At 39.0% G+C, this 25085-nt stretch overlaps 1 protein-coding gene across 1 annotated transcript in view; it reads right to left on the bottom strand.

The window, feature by feature from the left end:
* LOC131050659 (probable LRR receptor-like serine/threonine-protein kinase At1g56130) overlaps positions 1–24825 on the bottom strand; it is a 43653-nt gene extending 18828 nt beyond the window's left edge. Inside the window, exon 1 of the mRNA XM_059211098.1 lies at positions 24787–24825. Within this exon, the coding sequence (XP_059067081.1) occupies positions 24787–24825 (39 nt within the window). The remainder of the gene's footprint in view (positions 1–24786) is intronic.
* Positions 24826–25085: the final 260 nt, after the last annotated feature.

Consider the following 25085-nt stretch of genomic DNA (forward strand, 5'->3'; position numbering starts at 1 on the left):
AAATCCGTTACTAGACTAAAGTTAATATAACTTATATTTCTATATAAGCTATACCCTTTTAGTTTACCTTTGTGACAATTCGAAGAAATATTGGAAATAAAGCTAGGATTTAAAAATAGGAAATGAAATAGATTTCCATAGAAATGTGTGCATGTGATGATGACTTATTCATATTATAGTTATAGTATTGCAATAGAATGTATACGCATATATGCTCTTGTTTATATGTATCTATTTATGCATACATGTGTTATACCTTCTTTATAAATATTGCACAATCATTAATTGATGGAATCTCCAATAAATCCATTTTAACTCTGTATGCCTATCGAGAAGTGAATTCAGTTTTCATTGCATTAGAAACATGTGATTTATGAATATTCATACTAGAGGTTTAGCTTGCACTTTATGAATAGACTACTTGTTACATGTATGATAGTGTGTTATCATCTTGTATAATATCATTTGCTCACATTATCAAAGTAGGAGAACCATGCATTAGATTCATAATGATGCATCTAAGAAAATGAATAGAAACATGCCCCTTTATGCTCTTATGCAATCATGTGTGAATTTGTCACTAGAGTCTACTTGGAATGTTCTGGAACTCGTGATTAAGTTACTATGTTTGATATGGATCCTGAGTCATTGAATTGACTACAATTAGACAAGTAATTATGTTGCATTTAGAATGCCACACAATTCCATTACTCTTGCCAGTACTAATTAGCTAGTCTTCCTCGTGCTGGGCCGGGAATCATTATGAAAGATTTTGGGGAAGTATAACTAATTCATGGTAAGGCGGAACGTGCTCTGATAACATTTCGCCTACAATGTATTTAGGGAGATAGGTTCTAGGAGTTTCTATCAGTTTTTGACAACTTAACATTTAATAATTTAATTATTAAATTTTTTTTGCATTTCAAGCCAAAGTTGTGGAAATTACAAAAATAGCCAAAGATGAATTCTAAATGTGCCAATATACTGGTTCGGGTCCGGTCTGGCCTTGGTTCGACCAAGGTTCGAATTTCCTAGAGGGGGTTCGACCTGGTTCGAACCCGGGTGGACCAAGATCGAACCAGGTCAAACCCGGATGGCTGGGCGGCCCAAAACGCACTTTTTAATGCAAAATTTTAGTTTTTTTTGAAATCTGCCATGTAAAAAGTGAAACTTATACCCTAAAAGTGACTTCTAAAATTTATATTCACTCATTTCACCTCATTTGTGTTGCAAACAAAAGTTTTATGAGAGCAGGTTGAAGAAAGGGTGAACAAAATTTGGCTTCCAAGATCAAATAGGAGGAGTTAAAGACTGATTTTTGAAGCTTCAACAAGTGCTGCAGCATCATTTCCATACATTTGCAAGCTCCCATTGCCTACAAGAGGTAGATTTTTTAACATTTTTTTCCAACTATTTTTGTTTCCCAGATTTTCAAACATGAAACATTAATTGTTTTTCATTATTTTGTTTTTGTTTTTGAATATGTTTATGTTATTTCTTTCCGTAGGAACTAGAATGGCATCTACCTCTTCTTCCGTTGGCAATGAACAAACAATTAGAAAACAAAGAAATGATCCGAATTCTCCCTTATGGAAGTATGTTGACATTTCAAACCCACTTCTAGGAGGTGGGGGATTCTGTTGGAGATGCCAAGGATGTGGTATTGAACGTAATAGTTCATATTATCGGGTAGTAGGCCATTTGTGTGGAATAAAAGGAAGAGGCATCAAAAAATGCCCTAGAAAAGATGGTAACCCTATACCAAATGAGATAGTGATGAAATATTTTAAGGAGCATGAGGAGGCGAAAGAGAGAGAAGCCTATAGATTGACTTAAACCTCTGCAAAGAAAACAAGGGGAATGCAAGCCCCATCTCATCCCGATGTTGTAGTACAAGACCACCCCTTCTTTTCCACAAATGAACCTGAAAATGAACCACCCTTGACACGCAAAAGAATAAAAGGGCCTTTAGAAATTACATTTCAAAATGAGAGTAGAGACATTGCTGACCAAGATATAGAAAGGTGCATTTGTGAAAATGGGTTGGCTTTCAATGTAGTTCGCTCCCCATATTGGAAGCAAATGATAAAAAGTGTTAATGAAGCTCCAAGAGGGTATAAGGGCCCCGGTTATGAGAAGGTACATGGAACATTATTGGACAAAGAGGTGAAGAGGGTTGAAGATGCATTGAAACCCATAAGGGATTCATGGGCAGAGACAGGTGTAACAATTGTTTCAGATGGGTGGAAAGATGCTAAAAATTGTTGCTTGATCAATGTCATAGCGGTGTCCCCTAAAGAGGCAATGTTTTTGAAAGTTGTGGATTGTGAGGGCCGAGTAAAAGATGGCCAATTTATTGCAGAAATTCTCATCTCCGCCATTGAGTCAGTGGGACCCCACAATGTTGTCCAAGTCATAATGGACAATGCAATAAATTGTAGAGCTGTTGGTTTGTTGGTTGAGGAATGCTATGATCACATCTTTTGGACACCTTGTGCGGTCCATTCACTCAATCTTATGCTACAAAGGATTGGGACTAAAATAAAATGGATCAGAGATGTGTATGCAGAGACTAAGGACATCTAGATGTTCATCACAAACCACCACATGTCTCAAGGGATTTTTAGATCCTTTTCAAATTTGGAGCTATTGAAGGTAAGTGAAAAAGTAATTTAATTTTACATTTTCTGATTTTTTTTAATTTCAATGTTCATAATATCATTGTGTAAGGTATATTGTGTATTCTTCTTTAAAGTTTGGCTTTATTTTTTAATCATTTTGGTATTAATTTGTGTTATAGGTTGCTGAGACCCATTTTGCATCAAACACAGTCGTCTTAAGACAACTTGTGAAAGTTAGAGTGGCACTATGCAATATGGTGATCAGCAACAATTGGATTGTATGGAAGAAGAGTAGCAGTGAGGGCAGAAAAAATTAGGGAGAGAATATTGAATGAGAAATGGTGGGATCTTGTTACATATCTCCTAAGCATCACTGAGCCCATTATGAGTATGATTCGCTATACCGACATGGATAGGCCTTGCATTGGTGAGATTTATGATGGCATTGACTCAATGCTTGAAAAAATAAAGTTCACTATAAATGCAAAAGAGAATGACCCCGAGGAGAAATTCTTCAAAGAAGTGAAAGCAATTATTGTAGAAAGGTGGAATAAGATGACCACTCCTTTGCATCTTCTTGCCTATGCATTGACACCAAAGTACTATAGCAATCATTTTCTTGATAAACCGGGAAGGATTCCACCATGGAGAGATCTAGAAGTATCTAATGGGTACAAGGCAACATTTCTTAGACTATATCCTGATGATGATTTGTGAGATATTGTTACAAATGAGTTCATAGAATTCCCAAATGGGAATGGTCTAAGTGTTGAGGCACTTCGTCATAGATCCAAGAAGGATGCTCATAGCTAGTGGTACTTCGATGGTGCATTCTTCCAACACCTACAACCCCTCGCTGTAAAAGTTTTATCACAAGATAGTTTAATTAATTAAAATTATCACAAGTTTATTTATAGTTTACTTTGTCTTCATAGGTTGCTAGTGATTTTTAATTTTAATTTTATTAATGTATAACTTTAATTGTTTACTTTGGCTTCATAACTTGCTAATTCATCTGCTTCAGAAAGAAATTGGAGCACATACTCTTTCATCCACTTAGTAAAGCGCAATAGGTTGTGTAGACACCCAAAATTGTCCAATCTAATTTTATTTATTTAATTCTCTAAGCTTAATTCTTCTATTAATTAAAGAAATCTTTATTTATTTAATTAATTCATTAATCCTCTTCTAGCCTTATTTCTCATTTAAATAAATACATTTATTTATTTAAATTATCCTTTTCCTAAATTAAATAAATATCTTATTTATTTAATTATTCCACTTCCTCTATTAATTAAATAAATCTTTATTTATTTAATTAATTAATTAGCCTTTTCTACCCATGACACATGTCATTCATCTCTTAATTCATACACTACCTACCCCTTTCATTATTTTATTATTTCTTTTACCTACCCTCTAATCATAGCCGACCTCCTTTTACACCTCTCAATCTTATCCCTCCATTTCATATAGTGTCTTCTATATAAGGAGATGCTTCCTTCATTATCAAACCCTAATCACTCGAATCATTGATTCTAATCATTCATGCTAATGAAAGATCTTAAGGACTGGACTACACTAAGATCCTACTTGCAACCACATTCCGTTCTTTGTTGAGCTTTTGTGCATATAAAATCTGAGAGCAAATATATCAAGCAAGATCAATGGAGATAGGAAGAATGGAGATCAAAACCCTATTGGACATGTGATGGTATAATCTTTGTGATTTCATTTGATTTGCATTGTCTTAGGTAATCTTCATATGTTATGGTGGATCTTTGTTGTTGTTAGGCTAGGGTTTTGTGGTTGAATTAATTTAGCCTTTCAATATTGTTATTATTGTATCCATTTTCACCATATACATTTTGGCACGCCCGATGGGACTCTTGTCCCTTTTTTTGCATTTAACATCTTGTTGCAAATTTTGTATTTTGAAGTTGCAAATCTGACGTTTTTGACAACATTTTCGACATTTTCGCGTCTGCGCACTTTCGGATCGCGTTTTTGATTTTTTGGCACATCTGCGGCATCTGGAGCCGCGTCTGTGTTATTGGCAATATTTTATTTTGTAGGTTCCAGGAAAGCGCGTTTGTGTTTTAAAGCCACGTCTATGATGTTTTTATCCGCGTCTGTGTTCGGAAGACGCGTCTGCGTTCTGTAGTCGCGTCTATGTTCCACAGAACCGTGTTTGTGTCACGAAGGCATGTCTATGTTGAGGGTAACCGCGTCTGTGTTCACCAGTTCAAGTTTTGGGTTTTTATTGATTTAGTTTTCGGATTTGGCATTTAGGGTTTCAGATCTGGTTTATTTTGAGCTAACATTTTCAGATCTAGCTAACAAAATTGGTGCAGCTTGTCTTGGAAGCTAAATCGTTTGGTTGAAGGCCCCTATTTTCACAAAGTCTTTTGGGTTTAAAATTTACCTAACTTGTGTGCTTGCAGGAAGGGGTGATTATTTGAAACAATCCAAACTACTAACAACTCTTTGTTGCAGGTCCTTGGCAAGAGTTTTTAGATTTTTATTGTGTGCCTTGTTTTCATAGACTAGCGAACACTTCAATTGGTGCACTAAAATTGAATCATTGTCTTTTGTGTCTTGAGCAATAGGCTCTTTTTGTTTAATTTTTAAAGGGCCTGTCTTCCTGTGTGGTCATTAGGACTACTAGTGAGAAGAGAATAACCCAAGTGGGAGCGAGGAAAACCCACCTCTTCCGAACCACTATAAACAAATGTATTCATGGTGAAAACTATGAATAACATGTGCTGATTAGTTCATACCAACACTATGTCTCCCAATAAACCCGTTTGATCAAATTTATTTGATCAGTTGTAGGGCGTAACCCCTACCGGCTGGGAGCCTTCTATATTTATAGAGCTGAAAGTGCCGCATGTATGGCCACACGAGCGGATGCCCTTACTAGCACCTTTTTGTTTTAGAAGCCCAAATCCTTCTAGTTGTTGGGGCAGGAGGTCAGACCTCTCGTAGCGGCCCACACACATACGATTCTTAGTAGAGATACAAAGTTCACCACGGGGAGTTTTCGTGGGGACTGATGCTTGGATGACCCGAGAAGTGAGTGCCGAGGGTGGAGCCAATGAGGTCAAGCATCTAAGTATCCGCTCTGAATAGCGTAGCCTCGAGGGTAAAACCCCATGTGGGATCAACAACTATTGTCTTGGCCAGCCATAAGAATTGTGCTTGACTTATGTTAAACATTCAAAACATTTAAGACCAAACAACAAAACCATTGTGTTTTTTGTGTCTTCAAGTGTATGCAAAACATTTTTACATCAAACAACACACTTTTCTTGGAGTCATTTTGAGTCTAGACACTTGCAAACATTGAGTCCTCATCAACATTGTGTCCTCTTGTCACAAACAGTCAAACAGTCAGATTGGAAAAATTGCACAAAATTTGTAGAAACGCGTCTGTGTCGGGTATAATAGCATCTGTGTTGTTTAGCCATGTCTGTGAAGGGAAGAATCGCGTCTGTGTTCCAACAATAAACATTACACTTTGCAAAAAAAATCTCAGAAATGCATCTGTGTTAAATAGAGCAGTGTCTGTGTCGAGAAACCGCGTCTATGAGGTATACAGGCACATCTTTGTCCAGAATTGAAAAAACTGTTACAGTCCAGCAAACAAACACAGTCAGTTTCGGAACTCTTGAGCTTCCTAGGTCATTTCTCTAGGGTTTCATTTAGCAGTCAACCTGTCCTTGGGTCTCACACAATCCATCATTGCTTTACATCTCTCATTACATTCACAATTGTCTAAACTTGAGTCAAAAGGTCACTTGCTTGTCCTCATCATACTTTGTCAACACACTACATACAACAACACTTTGCTTAGTGGTCCCTCATCAAGGTTTCTTACCTTTGGGTCTCATTTGGTCTTACTTAGAGTCAAGGTCAACTTACCTCACAAAGAGAAACTATCCTCTCTTTGGAAGTCACACCTACTCTACTACATACATACTTGGTCTTATACTTTGGACATTGCAAGTACACCTCAGATTCATTTACATTCCATCCAACTCTTGGTCTTCCATACTCTTTCCATTTTTCATCTAGTCTCACACATCTTGGTCAATACCTAGTTCATGGTTGAAACCCACCTTCAAAAATCTAGGAGAGAAACTAAAGAGGCTCAAGAGTCTGCAAACATGAGTTCTTATGAGTATGACAATGATATCTTTTTCAATTCTGATCATACTAAATTACTTGACATGGATGCCTATAGAAACATTCCAAATGTTGAGAGCATGGACACTATAAACAACAATGCTACACACAATGACAATGTGGACAACTTTACCATACATTCAGCAGATGTGGAAGAATCCATTATGAATCCCCATTTCAATCGATTGGTTGAGGAAATAATGAGGAGGGATAGACAATACTTTTTACAAATGATGGCACAAAGTGGAGCCAAGATACCTCATGATTTTGACATGTCTCAAATAATGGAAAATTGACCTTTGCAACAAACTCACTCCAACATGGATCAAAGGAGACCTAATAGTGAAGGAAATAGAGGACCACACATGGTACCTGAATCACCATCAGCTTTGCTTCAAAAACCAGAGGTCCCACATACACATGGTCAAGCATATGATACTCACCTTCATAGACCGTTATGGAAGTCTTATGCAAACAGATATGCTCAATCACATACTAATGCTAAGGATCAACCACCAAAGCAATTGGATATTCGAAGGCATGCTCAAAATTTGGACACAAGGAAACCTCATGTCAAATTTGGGGGCAACACATTAGAACATGACATGCCTGTAGAATATGGTATACATGCACAAAATAGATATGGTGTTCCTCAACATGAATCTATACCAAGTGGTCCATATACACAACATTACTATAGACCTCCTCCATATGAACATGTGTATGATCAATATCATCCATATATGCAACATGCTCCTCTTCTAATTGGTGCCTCATGCATGGGGTATGGTCCAAGAAGTCAATCTCCACCTAAGAGCAATTTGGAACAACAAATCAAGGACTTACAAAAGAAAATGGAGGACATAAATACACCGAAGCCAACATACACAATGAGAGACATATGTCCTTATCCGTTTGAAAAGAGCATTCCAATGCCTCCATTTCCTACACACTTTGTGATGCCTAAATTTGATAAGTATAGAGGAAAAGGGATCCTAAGGGACACATAAGACAGTTTTTCACAGCTTGCATTGAGGTAGCAGCAGAAGAGACATATTTGATGAGATTATTCCCACAAAGCCTAGGTGATCAAGCTATGGAATGGTTCTCCCAACTTCCACCTGGAATTAAGTCATGGGGTCATCTAGCAGAGGCATTTATTCAACATTTCTCCTACAACATAGAGATAGACATATCAGTCACTACTTTGTGGAACACCAAGCAAAAAGAGGGAGAGTCTTTTGCATCATTTTTACAAAGATGGAGGAATCTAGCCAACAGATGCTCTTGTGAAATTCCACAAAAACAAATGGTAGAAATGTTCACACAAAATGTTAACAAAGACATTGGCTATGATCTAAGGAAAGCTTGTTTGTCCACCTTCAAGGACGTTATTGAAAAAGGATTAGCAATAGAAAAGGTCCTAATTGAACAAGGAGTTATTAAGATATTCAAGGAAAACCAAGATGACTTTAAAGGAAAAGACAAGCCAAGATTTTGGAATAAAAATAAGAACACAGTCAATGATGGTGTTGTTGATGCCAACACAGTGCAACCCAAATTCATTTTTTCTAGATCAAGTTCTACAAACAATCAAGTGAATACTCAAAAAACTTCCAGATCACGAAGGAAGTATACTCCATTGGGAGAACCACTTGAGTCAGTCTTCAAGAAGTTAGTGGCAAACAAGGTAATCATAGTTCCAGATTTTCCTCCATATGAACCAAAGGTTAAACCAAATTGGTGGAATGATGATGAATATTGTGAATTTCATAAGAGCAAGGGTCATAAGACAGGAAATTGTCATCGATTGAAGAACATCATACAAGATCTCATTGATAGAGGTGACATTGAGATTGAGGGACATTCGTCTAATCAAGAACATGAGATGTTTAAGGAACCATTCCCAAAACATGACAAAGGAAAAGCTAAAGCCACAGAGGATCAAACCAACTATACCAGAGCATCCTATAACTATGATTCAACTATCAATCACATCTCGATGGACAATTACGTCTCTACTATTATCATCAAGGACAAAGCATCTGAGAATTCTACCCAGAGACCCAAGATTGTCCTAAAAGGTGTTGGATCTTCTTCTGAACCTACCTCTGAATGTCATGTTACAACCCACCGAGGTAAAATCACTTTGCAAGGTGCTCCAACTAAAAACACCGCTTCTTCATCAACCAAACCTGAGTATGACCTTGTAGAACAGTTAGGGAAGACACCCGCGCTCATTTCAATCCTTGAGCTATTACGCATATCCCCCGCACATAAAGCCATTCTTGACAAAATCTTGAGAGATACTGCTGTTCCTACTGATCTGAACGTGGACCAATTTCAAGCCATGGTAGGATACCTTTCCATTCCACACTCCCTTACATTCACAGAAGCCGACGATGCCTCCGTAAGTCAGCCACATAATGCACCATTACACATTGAAGCCTTCATACACAAACATCGAATAAAAAGAGTCCTAATAGATGGAGGAGCAGGTCTAAACATTTGCACATTAAGCACTATTACACAATTGGGATATTCTGATAAAGCTGTGAATTCTACAAATCAAATCACCATTAAGGCATATGATGACGAAGAGCGTTCATCCAAGGGCACAGTCACCTTACCTCTCAAAGTTGGGCCAGTTACAAAGGATGTGGTTTGTCAAGTCCTGGATTTAAATCTCACTTATAACATATTGCTAGGATGTCCTTGGATTCATGAAATGAGGGTAGTCCCATCCACATATCACCAATGCATTAAGTTTCCTCATAATGGAGTGGAAGTAACAGTTAATGGTGATCCTAATCCATTCATATATTGCAATAACCTAAAATCAAAGACTGAGACCATCATTCCCAGTAATCATGAGGTTGTTCCTTCGTCGGCATACATTGATCCTGAGTCATTAAAACCTTTGACATCAAAACAAGGTGAGCTTAAAGGAAAGTTTCAGGACAAAGGCATGGGGGAATATACTTTAAATCAAACCATGCACTTACGACAAGTCATGAGTTCCCCAAAAGAATATGGAAGACCACATCCTAACAAGCAAGTATCCATCATGATGCTCAAATGGGACCCTACCACCTTTCAAAGATGGGGTGAACTAGAAGAGGAAGATTTATACAAAATGCTTTTCAGGGACAATGAAGAGGAAACACAAGAACACATCAACCTACCATGTGAGAAATATGGCAAAGGCTTCAAAATTCTACAAAAATTCGGGTATGATGGAAAAAGCCCTCTGGGGTTACGAAAGGAAGGCATCATGGAACCTTTACAACCTGAATTGACCTTCAAAAAGGAATGCTCGAAAGGACTTGGTTTCTTAACTTCCAAGGTCCACACCCAAAGGACAGAAGGGTAGCATCCTAAAATTGTGACACTTGCAATTTCGACTGCATTTGGGTCTTCACGATGGCGACGCAACGTTGAACCTGAATGGAGACCCCGAAACCTATTTACGACACCAAAAACTGCATATTTCTGCACCTTGGCCTGATGCTTCCTTGCACCCTGCTTTCCCAGGAGGTGGGACCATGGCGCCCAACGCCCTAGTCCCTGGCCCTATTTTGGGCCCGATCTCTTTTGGGCATCAGGTCTGTAAGTTTGCAATTCGGGAAATAATGTTTCCTGGTCGGCCTAAGGTCAGAAAAATTAGTCTATCAGCCCTAATTGACAAGTATATAAACTACATTTCCCCTCCCATTTAAAGAGGGAGGCAAAAGGAACTAGAGGAAAATATATGCAAGCAAGAGGCGGAAGCGATATTCACACATTCAAGCATTCAAGCATTCCTTCAAGCAATTGAGATTTCTAAGTCTCCATTCAAGGCTAGATGTTGCATTCAAGGATTCAACCATTGAAGAGGAGATCACCTTACAACATACAAAATACAACATTCATTACACCTTCGCATGTAAGAATACAAACATTCTTACAACAAGGTATCAATACTTGTTTACATTACAAACATTTACATTTACAACATTCTCATTTCTTGGTTAATTCCAAAACCGGGGTTTGACCTAAAGGCAAACCCCTAATCCCTAACCCCCCAATCGTCCTCTCTTTTTTGTGTGTAGGTTGTAGGTATGTGGCTGTAATTGAAGATCTGGAATCCTTGTGCAGAGACGAACAGATCCCCCTTTGTTTCATGGATTTTTCGGAGGACCGTGTGCACACCGGGCACCATCGTCCCGTCAACTTTCGCTTGAATTTGCAGAACAGCATCATCTCGACATTTTACTGCTAATTCCAGGTCCGCAGCTTCATCCCGTATCCCTATCTCTGTTTATAAGCGAATCTTTCTTACTTTACATGCATTCCTAGGTCAATCTTTCTATTTACATTCTTTACAAAATAGGGTATCCTTGATGTCTCAATCCTTGAAACTCATTTAGAATCCAGTCTTGCATTGTGTGGGATTGGATCTTGTGGGTTTCAACCCCTCTTTTGAGTGTAAAGTCCCTCCTAAGTGAAAACCGTCAACCCTAGTGACCCTCTTTCTCCTTGGAGTGGGGGAGAACACCTAGGGTTCGATTTTCCGCTTTACATTTTGGTGAACCCGATGTGAACATCCTAATTCTGATTATTCATGGTTAGATCTGAAAATTTTGCTTCCTTGATTACATTTCCATGTTTGATCTTTTGCAAATTTTAGAGGTTAATTGCACAAAACCCTAAATTTTCTTTTTAGTAATTGAGCTTGTGAAATGTTTAATCGTTAATGCTTGTTTCAGATCTACCCTTCTATTGCAAATTGTCAAATCATATTTGTGCTTTAATTTTGAAAATTAAGTGGTTAAGTGTCGAAACCCTAATTTTTAAAACCCTCTTGATTCAGCCTTTGACTGATGATTTCACTGATCAAAACACCTCCAAATCGGCTGTAACTTTGGATTCCGCAACAAAATCATACTATCTCTCATCCCTAAAAATTTGGAAAAAAGTTGCGAGGACTGTGTGCACCCCGAGCGCCATCGTCCCTGACATTTTTTCTGAAATTTCGGGAGGTAGATCTTGCTGTATTTTTCTGCTAAAATCCAGAATTTTGGCTGATTTCATCAATTCTAACACTTTCAAAATTAAAGTCAAAGTTAGTCTAGTGATTGCTTGGATTGAGGCTTCTAATCATTCAAAAATTGTTGAAATTGAAATTCATGTCAAAATTGTGTTTCTTACTATCCTAAATCTGAAAAGTGTGTTGGCATTCATTCGAAATTTCAATGCTCTATTCAAATTTTTATAGTTTGTGACTTTTGAAATTAAATGTTTAATTGCAACAACCTTGATTTTCACTTTCAAAATTGAACTTTGCGTGAAATTGAGTCAATTTTTAAAATTTCAAAACCTGCATTGCTTTTAGTATTCCCTCTAAAATCATAAAATTCAAAATTTCAGTCTCCCTCTCTTTTTTCAAAATTCAAATTTTGCATTTTTCAACAATCTTGGTAGGGTTCAATTTTGAGATTGCAACTTTAATTTGGCCTATCTACAGATTGTAAAATCACTCAATTTTTTCAGATTAGCTTTAAAATCATCATAACTTTCATCCCTGAAAATTTCAAAAAAAGTTCCGAGGACCGTGTGCACTTCGTTCGCCACGGTCCCGGACATTTTTTTTGAAATTTCGGGAGATTGTCCTGATTGCATTTAACAGCTTAAATCTAGGAGATTGGCTGATTTTATTGAAATTTGATACCTCTAAAATTCAAAATCTTCTCTCTCTCTCCCTAGTGCATGAGATTTACAACAATAAGCCCTACTTACACTATTCCTGTTAGAGGAAGCCTTAGAATTAAGTCTTTCCAAGGTTTAATTATTGAGGAGATGGAACCTAATTTGAATGGCCTTTTTAACGAGGACACAGGTAATTCCTCTAATCCTCTTAATGATGAAGAAGCTCCCCATGAGGTTTCTGTAGAACAACTTTTGAAATTGGATAACCAATTTGATGATTTTCAGCAATGGATGTCTCAAGAATACCCCGATAGTCAAGCTCTTTCCTTAATTGAGGGTCTAAAACGTATGGTTCAAAGTGATAAGAATGGAATTGATATTTTGCGTGGTATTGCACACATTGTGGATTCGAATGTGATGCCTATGAAGAGTTGTGCCGAAACTTTAGGTTATACACAACCTCCTACTCAAGTCAATCATTATATCCCTTTGACAACTTCTATTGCTAGTATATCTACTTTTACATCAAACATAATGACTACTTCAATACAAGACATTCCACCTATGATCACCAGTCATGGGGGCAATCCTTCTTCTTCAATTAACCCTCTTCCTTCATTCAATCCAACTTCTTCATTCATTCCTTCAATGAGTGTCCCTATTACATCTCCGCAAATGAACCTGGCGCAAGGGGGCAATTCATTTAACCATTCCATTCCTCCTTGTAGTGTTCCTTCTTTCCAATCATCTCCTATGACTAACTATCATAGTGTCCCACCACCTTACTCTCAATCAATACCTTCTTTCATAATACCTCCATCACAATCTAACACGTCTAATGTGAACTCTTCGACTGAAGCAACCATTAACAATCTTGCACAAACTGTCTCTTCTTTACAACAACAAATTGCCTCTATGAATCAATCTAAGTTTAGTGTGCCCACATTTGATGTTGCGAGCCCACTTTCTCTTGACATTGTTCGAGCTATTCCTCCTAAGCATGTTGAAATCCCACAATTGGAGCTTTACAATGGTAAAGGTGATCCTCTAACACATGTTAAGACCTTTCAAACAATATGTACTGATTTTGCTCATGACCAAAGGTTGCTTGCAAAACTGTTTACTAGAACATTAAGAGATAAGGCTTTACAATGGTATTGCTCATTGCCTTCTTATTCTATTACTCCTTTCCAACAACTTGCAAATGCTTTTATTCAACAATTTCAAAACAATATAAGTCCTAAAGTTACTTTGATTGATTTAATGCATTTTAAACAAGGTGTTAAAGAAAAAGTGACTAATTTCATTGGTAGATATAAGCATTTGTATGCTCAAATTTCTTTTCCAGTACCTGACAATGATATTCAAAGAATCTTTATTTCTAATTTACAAAAAGATATTAGAGAAAAACTTCTATTTTTTTAGTTTACTTCTTTCCAACAGTTGTGTACAACTCTTCACAATTATCAACTGACTGTGAGTCAAATGGAACAAGCAAATCCTATGGCTCCGAGTGATAAGGGTGATAGTAGTCAACAACCATTTGGGAAGTTTAAACCAAACAGAGAGTCCATTAAATTCAATGAAAACATCATCAACAACAATGTGAATGCAGCATCAAGTGTGCCTCCTATTTCTAAGTTTTTCAAGAAAGAAAGAAAGTTTACTCCTTTGAATGAATCATTGCATAGTATTATGAATAAGTTATTGGAACAAAATGTGCTTACTCTTCCTCCTATAAAGCAAATAGATCCTACAAAGATTAATTCACCCTATTTTGATAACAAATCTTTTTGTCAATTTCATCATCAACCTGGGCATGATACTGAAAAATGTTTTGCTTTAAAGGGTAAAATTCAAGATTTGATTGATAATAATACTATCTTTGTTTCTGGTGTGAATGATAAAGGCAACACATCTATAGCTCCTCCTAACCAAAATCTTAAGATTTTTACTAATCCATTACCTTCTCATACCTCTAATGCGATTGATACTAATGATTCCTCTGTCTCACCTGATGATCTTGTGTCTAAGACTCCGAATGTGATTAACTTTGTAGAGTATTAGAAAATCCCTGAAGAACCTTCCATCACATTTGATTCCAGTGAAACTATCAGGGCACCTGATGGTCCTTTATATATAGTTGCAAAAGTCAAGAATACACCTTGCCGTGGAGTGCTTATTGATCCTTCTTGTATGGTTAATATCATTACTGAAGAATTTCTTTTTACTTTGCAATTGAATCAAGTGATCTATGACAAAACAAACATGGTTGTGAAATTATTTGATGCATTTTCTTCTCCTGCAATTGGTTCTATTACACTACCTATTGAGGTCCATAATAAATCCCTTGATGTGATCTTTTCTATTATTCCATCGTTCGAACAATTTCATGTGAAGCTAGGCTATCCTTGGCTATCTTCCATGAAAGCTATTGCTTCTCCTATTCACAAGTGTTTGAAATTTCCCCATAATGGTGAAGTTGTTACTGTAATTCATAGTCTCTTTAAACCAGTTGAAAGAACTTCTAGCATTCCTATTGATTACTTTTGGCCTAAACAATTCCAATCTCTTCCACTGCGAAGTGATCATCTTTTCAAATCTTATCAAAAGTGGAAAAAAGATATGATCCTATCTCTAAGTGAACCCAGAACACCCAAACTTGATATTCCTATCATTCTTGAGAAGGAAGTTCTTCCTTTGAAAGATAAAACTAATGTCTTTCCTCAAGAAGATTCCCAACCCATCCCTATGGATGTGACTATGTCTATGCCTAATAAAATTTTTAAAAGTAGACCTATACCTCCTCGTCATGATGGACTTGGTCTCCTTCCTAAACCAAATATTCTTCCTTTATATGGAGCAGTTCCTCCTCCTTCTTCTTATAGAGAGAAGAGACCTTCTTCTTCTCCTATTATCCAACCTAAGAGATCACAACCCAAACACCCAAGTGATAAGGATGAGAACATTCCTCCTCCTCAATCTTCTCAACTTCCTACTAAGACTAGACAAAACCGTTCTGCACATGAATGCCGACGAAAGCGTCATCTTAGAGCTTGTGCAGCTGCTTCTCAAACTTTGCAATCCCCAAAAACACCTTCAGCTAGTATTATTCCATTTTCTCCTCAGCCGAAAATTGAGCCAAAATATCCTAAACATAAGATGCATGATGGTCTTGATCCTGTGTGAGTTAAAGATCCTATTTTTATAAATCTTGATGATGATATAGATGAAAATGTTATTCATGATGAAAATGTTACTTCTTTTCATTCTAATAGTGAATATGAATATGTTGATGTTGATAACCATTTATCTAACAAATTTTCTAAAGCACTTATCCTAGCTCCTAGACAAGAACAACGTGGCTTGGAACATGAACATAGCCCTTGTTTGGATCTTGTGATAGCTCCATCTGCTATGTTGGATGTTCCTCCTCTAGCGTGTTCCCTACCTTCCCGAAATATTGATAAGCAAGATCGGGGGGTAGATGACATGCTAGACTAGTTCATTAGCATAGCAGACTCTCTCCTCCTCTCTTGATCTTTTTTGTTACTTCTTCTATTTGTTATTCTCATTCTTCTATTTGTTGTCCTTGGTGTTGTCTACTTGAGGATGATGCAAAGCATTGAGATCTCTTTTGGTCTCTCTAATGTAGACTCAAAAGACACATGTGTTCCCTTCTTCTAGGTGACCTTCCTTGATTGGGGAATGAAGAACAATTATGCATACATACATATGATATACATGAATTATCATACAGCATACTGACCCCAAGGAAAGCGAAGTCGCCTCGTGCTTTGTGTTTTGTGTCTATTATCCTTGGGCTTATCTCACATTTGGGGGCTAAATACTTGTGATAATGTGCTCCTTTCCTTCTCATTTCCTATATGTATCACTACCTTAAAGCAATCACCCCCGATGAGGCATGTGCGATCGCTTTAACATAGGGGGGCATACACCCCGTTCATATCTCTTCAAGATACTTGAAAATTTCTTGGCAAACTTAGCTTTGCCTTGAAAATTTTTGATATTTTTCTTGCATGACTCATAGTGAGGGAACCTTACTACTGACAGTCATGGTTCTCCCTCGTGATCTTCCCTTTTACTTTGTCAATCAAAGTCATAAGATCCTTAGTCCACTGGGGGCTTGGGGTATCTTGCCTCCTTGACGTGGTGAAAATTTTTCAATGTTGTTTCCTTGTACTTTACCGGAAGTATTTGCGTATGCTTATACTCCTGCTAAAGTGGGGGCTAAATGAAGTGTCCTAAAATTGTGACACTTGCAATTTCAACTACATTTGGGTCTTCACGATGGCGACACAATGTTGAACCTGAATGGAGACCCCAAAACTTGTTTACGACACCAAAAACTACATATTTCTGCACCTTGGCCTGATCCTTCCTTGCACCCTACTGTCCCAGGAGGTGGGACCATGGCGCCCAGCGCCCTGGTCCTCCAGGACCATGGTGCCCAGTGCCCTAGTCCCTCAGGATCATGGCGCCCAGCACCCTGGTCCCCGGCCCTATTTTGGGCCCGGTCTCTTTTGGGCATCGGTTCTTTAAGTTTGCAATTCAGGAAATAATGTTTCCTGGTCGGCCTAAGGTCGGAAAAATCAGTCTATCAGCCCTAATTGACAAGTATATAAACTACATTTCCCCTCCCATTTAAAGAGGGAGGCAAAAGGAACAAGAGGAAAATATATGCAAGCAAGAGGCGGAAGCGATATTCAAACATTCAAACATTCAAGCATTCAAGCATTCCTTCAAGCAATTGAGTATTCTAAGTCTCCATTCAAGGCTAGGTGTTGCATTCAAGGATTCAACCATTGAAGAGAAGATCACCTTACAACATACAAAATACAACATTCATTACACCTTCGCATGTAAGAATACAAACATTCTTACAACAAGGTATCATTACTTGTTTACATTACAAACATTTACATTTACAACATTCTCATTTCTTGGTTAATTCCAAAACCGGGGTTTGACTTAAAGGCAAACCCCTAATCCCTAACCCCCCAATCGTCCTCTCTTTTCTATGTGTAGGTTGCAGGTACGCGGTTGTAATTGAAGATCTGGAATCCTTGTGCAGAGACGAACAGACCCCCCTTCGTTTCATGGATTTTTCGGAGGACCGTGTGCACGCCGGGTGCCATTGTCCTGTCAACTTTCGCTCGAATTTGCAGAACAGCATCATCTCGACATTTTAGTGCTAATTCTAGGTGCGCAGCTTCATCCCGTATCCCTATCTCTGTTTATAAGCAAATCTTTCTTATTTTACATGCATTCCTAGGTCAATCTTTCTATCTACATTCTTTACAAAAGAGGGTATCCTTGATGTCTCAACCCTTGAAACTCATTTAGAATCCAGTCTTGCATTGTGTGGGATTGGATCTTGTGGGTTTCAACCCCTCTTTTGAATGTAAAGTCCCTCCTAAGTGAAAACCGTCAACCCTAGTGACCCTCTTTCTCCTTGGAGTGGGGGAGAACACCTAGGGTTCGATTTTCTGCTTTACAAGAAGAAGATTTACAAATCAAAGCTGCCAAAATGCAACAAGAGAATCGCTATTCCACAGATTCTAACGAATGGGAATGGGGTTCAGACAAGTCTTCCAGTGACTACAAGCTCAACGAGATATTCAAAGAACTAGATGAACCCACAGAAGAAGAGGAATTTTATAACAAGTTCAGAGTGGGTCAAGAAACAACCCAGGAGGGTTCTACATAGTCCTTGTCTCAAGGTTCTAGGTTGAAATCACATAGGATGAGAACACCTATCCCGGAATGCGCTACTAGTGATGATAATTTGGATTCGCTCGTGATCGAGACTGATGAGGAGAGTGCCATCGATGACCTCGATAATTACCTTGGCATACTCGAATATAACTCCATCTTCACTCTTAGCTCCCCTAACTTCAAAGACATTAACGGCCTTCCCCTTGTTCACCACCAACTCATTAACTGGGATCACGAAGGACCTGCACAGTTTGATACATTCCAAAATGATGAAGCTTTTATTGACTACCTGGGGGTACGGGATGATCTTCCCCCTAGAGACCATAAAGTGGGATACACTATAGAACTCAATAGTGTGGCATATTTTTGTGAGGGTGTCGGACCTTCCAATTGCAAAAATGTGAAAATAAGAACAAATCAAGGGTCTTATGGCAAAAACCACACCGTGGCGCTGTCTGACCCCAAAAAAGTAAAAAGAAAGGATGTATCTGTGGGTGAAAACCTCTCTGAGGCACCCGAAGATGGAAGGCTGGACATTCTCCCAGCATCATATGAGGAAAAATCATCCATGTTGATAGAGGAGACTATCAAAACAAACATTGGTACAGAAGAGGTTCCACACAACATATTCCTAGCTCAATCATTGACAGAGTCCGAAAGGTCAAAATTCATAAGTTTCTTCAAAGAACGACAAATCAACTTCGCTTGGTCATACGCTAATATGCCTGGACTAGATCCATATTTGGTAATGCATCATCTGATAGTCAAACCAGGGGAAAAACTAGTGAAACAAAAATTAAGAAAAATGCATCCACAAGTGGCATTACTAGTCAAAGCAGAACTTGAGAAGTTATTGGATGTTAGATTCATACGCCCAATCGATTATCTTGAATGGATCTCCAACTTAGTACCTGTGAGTAAACCAGATTGCAGCATCAGAATATGTATAGATTTTAGAGACATCAACAAAGCTTGTCCAAAGGATGACTTCCCATTACCAAATATTGACTTGATTGTCGATCTCACAATAGGTCATGAAATGTTATCATTGATGGATGGATTCTCTGGTTATAATCAACTAAGGATCGCACCCGAGGATCAACACAAAACATCATTTACTTGTCCGTGGGGAATTTTCTGCTGGAATGTCATGCCCTTCGGGCTAAAGAATGCAGGTGCGACATATCAAAGAGCCATGACTACTATCTTTCATGATCTCATGCACGTAACCATGGAAGATTATGTTGACGACCTCTTGGGCAAATCCATAGACAAAAATACACATTTGGACATATTTTCAGTCGTCTTTGATCGGTTGAAAAAATACAAAGTAAGATTAAACCCCAAGAAATGTGTCTTTGGAGTAACCTTCGGGAAGCTCCTAGGATTCATTGTATCCAAAAGGGGAATTGAAGCTGATCCAATAAAAGTCAAGGCCATCTTGGAAATGCAACCACCAAGAAATATTAGTCAACTTCGATCCTTATAGGGCAGACTCCAATCCATCCGAATATTCATAGCCCAACTGGCAGATAAGTGCAATCCTTTTCAACACCTACTACATAAAAACATCAAATTCAGCTTGGATGATAACTGTCAACAGGCTTTCTAGATGCTCAAAGATTATCTTCTAAATCCACTAGTTCTGATGCCACCAGTTCCAGATCAGCCTCTGTTACTATACATATCAGCTACTCCAACACTGGGGGCACTCTTAGCACAACAAATTGTTGAGGGCAAGGAAAAAGCAGTATACTATATCAGTCGCACATTGGTGGGATACGAGCTAAACTACACACCAATTGAGCGTGCATGTCTCGCCGTGGTCTTTGCTTCGCAGAAATTATGACATTACATGCTCACTCATAAGACTAAGTTAGTTGCAAGGATAGACCCATTGAAATGCCTTCTCAATAAAGCAACACTTACTGGGTGACTAGCCAAATGGGTAATGATACTGAGTGAATTCGACATCGAGTATGTGGACAGAAAAGCAATAAAAGGACAAGCCATCATAGATCAATTAGCAGATGCTCCCATGATAGATGACGTTCCTCTAAGTTCAAAATTTCCAGATGAATCCATTTTGATAATGTCACATGCAAAGCCATGGCAACTGTACTTCGACGGCTCATACACATAGCATGGGGTAGGAGCTGGCATCCTCTTTATAACTCCTCAAGGAGATTCTATACCAAAATCATACTGCTTATCATTTCCTTTCACTAACAATATAGCGGAATATGAGGCATTAACAACAGGATTACGAATTGCAGTTCAATGGAAGATCCAGGAGCTTCGTGTTTTTGGGGACTCCCAAATTGTCATCCGTCAAGAAATTAATGATTACCAAATAAAAGATGAAAAATTAATGCCTTATAAACAAATGGTGGATGACCTGAAACAACACTTCACAAAGATAGACTTTGAGCAGATACCAAGAGAATAGAATCGCGCTGCAGATGCCATGGCTACAATTGCTTCCCTGATTGATTTACCTCCAAACGAGACCCGCTATGAGTTCTTGGTGGATAACCTTTTGGTCCCTTCATATGAGATCATGCCTACTGAGACGATATGCATTGTCGGTCCTGAGTCCCAGTTATACGGTTCCATTTTCACATACCTACGTGACAATACTTTACCTCCTGATCTATCAAATAACCAACGTCGCACTTTCATTCGTCAATCCTCTTGATATGTCATTTTAGCTGATATCCTGTACCGGCGAGGTCTAGATGTCACTCTTCTTAGATTTTTAGAAAGCGACAAAGCTCAAATTGCATTACAGGAACTGCATTAAGGGATATGTGGTCCACATGCTAGTGGTCGTACCTTGGCCAAGAAACTCATCAGGACTGGATATTACTAGCCCAATATGGAGAAAGACTCATATCAGTTTGTCAAGAAATGTAAGCAATGCCAAATTCATGGAGACCTCATACATGCGCCAGCACAAGAACTTCAACCACTTGCGTCTCCTTGGCCCTTTTGTCAGTGGGGACTCGATCTCATAGGCAAGATTCACCCTCCTTCTTCCAATGGTCATAAATTCATTATCACTGCCACAGAGTATTTTACAAAATGGATTGAAGTCGTGCCTCTCACACAAGTTACTGGAAAATAGATTGCTACATTCATCCTTAACTATATCATTTGCCGATACGCATTCCTGTTTCCATTATCACTGATAACGGGCGTCTCTTCAAAAATCAGGATGTTCATGAACTCTGTGACCGCTTTCATATTTCCCATCATTTCTCCACACCATATTACCCTCAAGGTAATGGCCAAGCTGAGGCATCTAACAAAACAATCCTTAAAATCCTAAAGAAGACAGTTGACGATGCTGGTCATAATTGGCATATCCAACTTAATCCTGCACTTTGGGCCTACCGCACAAGTGTCCGCACACCTACAGGAGCTACACCCTATTCACTTGTCTATGGCACTGAAGCTATCTTGCCTATTGAGGTCGAGCTACCTTCTTTACGGGTTTCTTTGCAAAACATCATCAGTGATGAAGACTATAGGGTCTCTCGCTTAAAAGAACTGGAACTACTAGATGAACGAAGACAAACTACTTTTAATCATCTCAAAGCTTACCAACAACGTATGAGTCGCAGCTACAATCACAAGATCAAGCCTCGCACATTTGAGGTAGGGGATTTAGTTCTCAGAGAAAATCCTAAAAATCAACAAGACAGAGAGAAGAAGGGTAAGTTCGAACCAAACTGGCTTGGTCCCTACATTATTACAACAACATATGGATCTGGTGCATATCATCTCTCAACTACAGAAGGTGAACCTTTGGAGGATCCTATCAACAGCATGCACCTTCGCAAGTTTTACACATAGCTCTTCAGAGTATCCTAATTCAAAAATACAAAAAAATCAAAAAATACAAAAATACAAAAAAATAAAAAAATTTAAAAATACAAAAGAAAAAAAAAATACAAAAATACAAAAAAATAAAAAAATTTAAAAATACAAAAAAAAAAAAAAACATAAAAATCGTTACTTGGTGAAAACCTGGCAAACAGGTGCCTTGTGACACAAAAAACATTGAAAAATCAAAAAAAGTAAAGAGAAATAATTTCGGCCAATGGTGAAAACCACTTCGGTGGCGCCTTGGGCAAGTACCATGGTGAAAACTGGGTCACCAACGCCATGCATAGAGACATTGCTCCTCCCTCCTTCAGGATTCACTTTCATTCTTTCACTTTGCACACACTCACAAGCTATTCGTCCATAATAAACTTACCCATTCCCATCATGGCTTGTTATTGATCTACCTAAGATTGGTTCGCCATTCATAATAAACCTCCCTTTCCATCCATAATAAATCACATCCTATCTGTGGCTAAGGCAAAATCCTACATCTAGTGATGGGTGTGGAACTGAGAACATCACATGTTTCGAGGAGTACAGTTTCTTCTAGCTTCCTTCAGTCTATCCGCGCACAATCCGCAATAAAGTAGCATTTGCATCACAGATCCGCAATAAAGTTTCATCTTCTCCACAATAAAGTATCAGTTTCATGGATTTAGTCAGTTTCAGATAAGACACAGCAGCAACAATGGGCCTCAACAAATCAAATCTTTCAACAGACTCAGACAACTTTATGGTTCAGTGCTATCTATCCTTTTGTGAAAGTAAACATTGTGACCACAATCAAATAAGACTTATACAAGTGACAAGAGACACTAAACTTGAGGACTACAGTGGATGTTGGTGTCGAGTCTTGGTTTTCTTTTGATTTTATCTTTTGGTGACATGTCTTTTAGCTTTTCCAGGATGTCTCTGACTAGAGATTTTATCTCCAGGATGTCTTTGACTAGAAAGGCGAGGATGGGGTATCGTCACCTATTTGTATTTGCTATCTGTGGATTGTCTCTTAGTAATGCTATGACCTGTCCAAGGATATGAGGACACTGTGAGTCTAGTGTTAACTGGGGCATTCCTTGTTTGGGATTGTCTTATCTCCATGCAAATGGGTACAATGACTTTCTGGGTCAAACATATACCTCGATTGTCATAGCCTACTTGCCATAATAAAGCTCAATGATGATAATGCACAAGAAGATCTTTCACTTTTATATCTTTTGTCTTTCATCCCCCTTTCTTGATTGACTTCCATCATCCTTCTTGAGTCTGTGTAGCCTGCTATCACATGATTGTGTATAATGACACACCAAAAACATTTGCATTTCATGTAGTTGCACCTGCATTACCACATATAAGCATTTCATACATACATATAGATATCACAATTGCATCACATCCTGCGCACAACACCTATTAGCACAATTTACATTTTGCATTATCATATTAATTTGCATTACATACATTCACATTTGCATCATGCATAACATATTAAAAACATAAAAGAACAAAAATATGGCATTTCATCATGTCAATATTTACATCCATATCATAAGCATCACATAGAAACATACATCACATAGGTACGCATGCATATAGCTGCCGCAAAAATGAATCATCTCACATATATAATCATAAAGTGTCATGATACAATGATGTCAAAATCATATGGCTACAAAAGCACCCGCAGGTGTCTACAATACAAAAATGGTACAATACTGATACAAAGGGAAGCCCTCTATGGCTATGATGAACTCCCTCCCTTGGAGCCGCCTGGCCTCGACGGAATCTGAGCCCCTGAAGGACCCGCCCCAGGATCATCTCTCTTGTCTCCTCTATCTAGTGGTGGTGGAGGACCCATAACCCCACCACTCGATGCCTGTCTCCTCCGGCTCCCTCCCGTAGCTGTCGCTGTACGTGATAGTTTATGGAAGCTCCTCGCCTGCTGATCTGTTGGCACTACACCATAGTAGAGATCTCTCCAGTAGGCAATCTCCTCCCCTGCCCATAGGACATAAGCATATCCTACCCCTGTATCCTCTGCTACCTATCTCCCAGCCCTTAGTGTTGTCTTAGCCTCTGTATAGCGCTGGATAGCCTGATCTCACTCCCGCTCAGTATCTCTGAGCCTCCCCCTGAGCTGATCCCTCTCCCTCTCCGGCTCCTGGATCTCATCTGCCTGGCCTTGGCAGATCTCCCTTAGCTCTAGCAGCTCATCCTCCACTGGGTCAGCCCCCTCCGCCTCTGCTTGTGGCTCCCCCTATATGGGTTCCTACCCCTGTGCCTGTACCTGTACCTATACTAGTGCTTGTCTCTGTCCCTGTATCTATACCTGTCTGGGACCCTGTGCTGCTGGCACCTGTAGCGGCAATCCACCGCAACTGCTCACTACCCGAGCCTGCCTCTCCTTGCCACCCTCCCTCCGAGGTGCAACCCTCCTCTGTCCAACTGCTCCCCTCCTCCTCCGTCAGCCTCTACCCCTATCACCTCCACCATCATCATCATCACCACCCCCATCTCCATCCAATGCCTCTCTTGGATCTGTCAAGCATGGGAAGGGATGCTCTGCCTAGTAAGCTATGTACTCGGCATCCATGTCGGCGTCCTCGATCTCTGGCCACATGTCCCAGGGTAGGGGCATGATCTCTACCAGCTATGTTACTACCTGATCATATGACAGAAAAGGCCCAAACTGTGCATACATGCGTGAGCCCCGTGGCATCCTCTGAATCCTGCCAAACTGTCGGCCAATCCTATCCACAAGCTGTCTCTCTAGCACATAGGGCATCTGCCTAATTAGGTACTTGCTCTGGAAGGTGTAGGGAAGCTCAACTGCATCATCCTCCCACTACTCGCAGCCTAGGTATGGTCTCCATATGACCACATCAATATCATCTATCACTCGCCGCCAATGCTCTAGCCTGCCAATCCATGGCTGCGATGTGATCATATCATATAGATGAA

Source organism: Cryptomeria japonica, chromosome 9, assembly GCF_030272615.1.
Source record: "Cryptomeria japonica chromosome 9, Sugi_1.0, whole genome shotgun sequence".
NCBI classification, from domain to species: domain Eukaryota; kingdom Viridiplantae; phylum Streptophyta; class Pinopsida; order Cupressales; family Cupressaceae; genus Cryptomeria; species Cryptomeria japonica.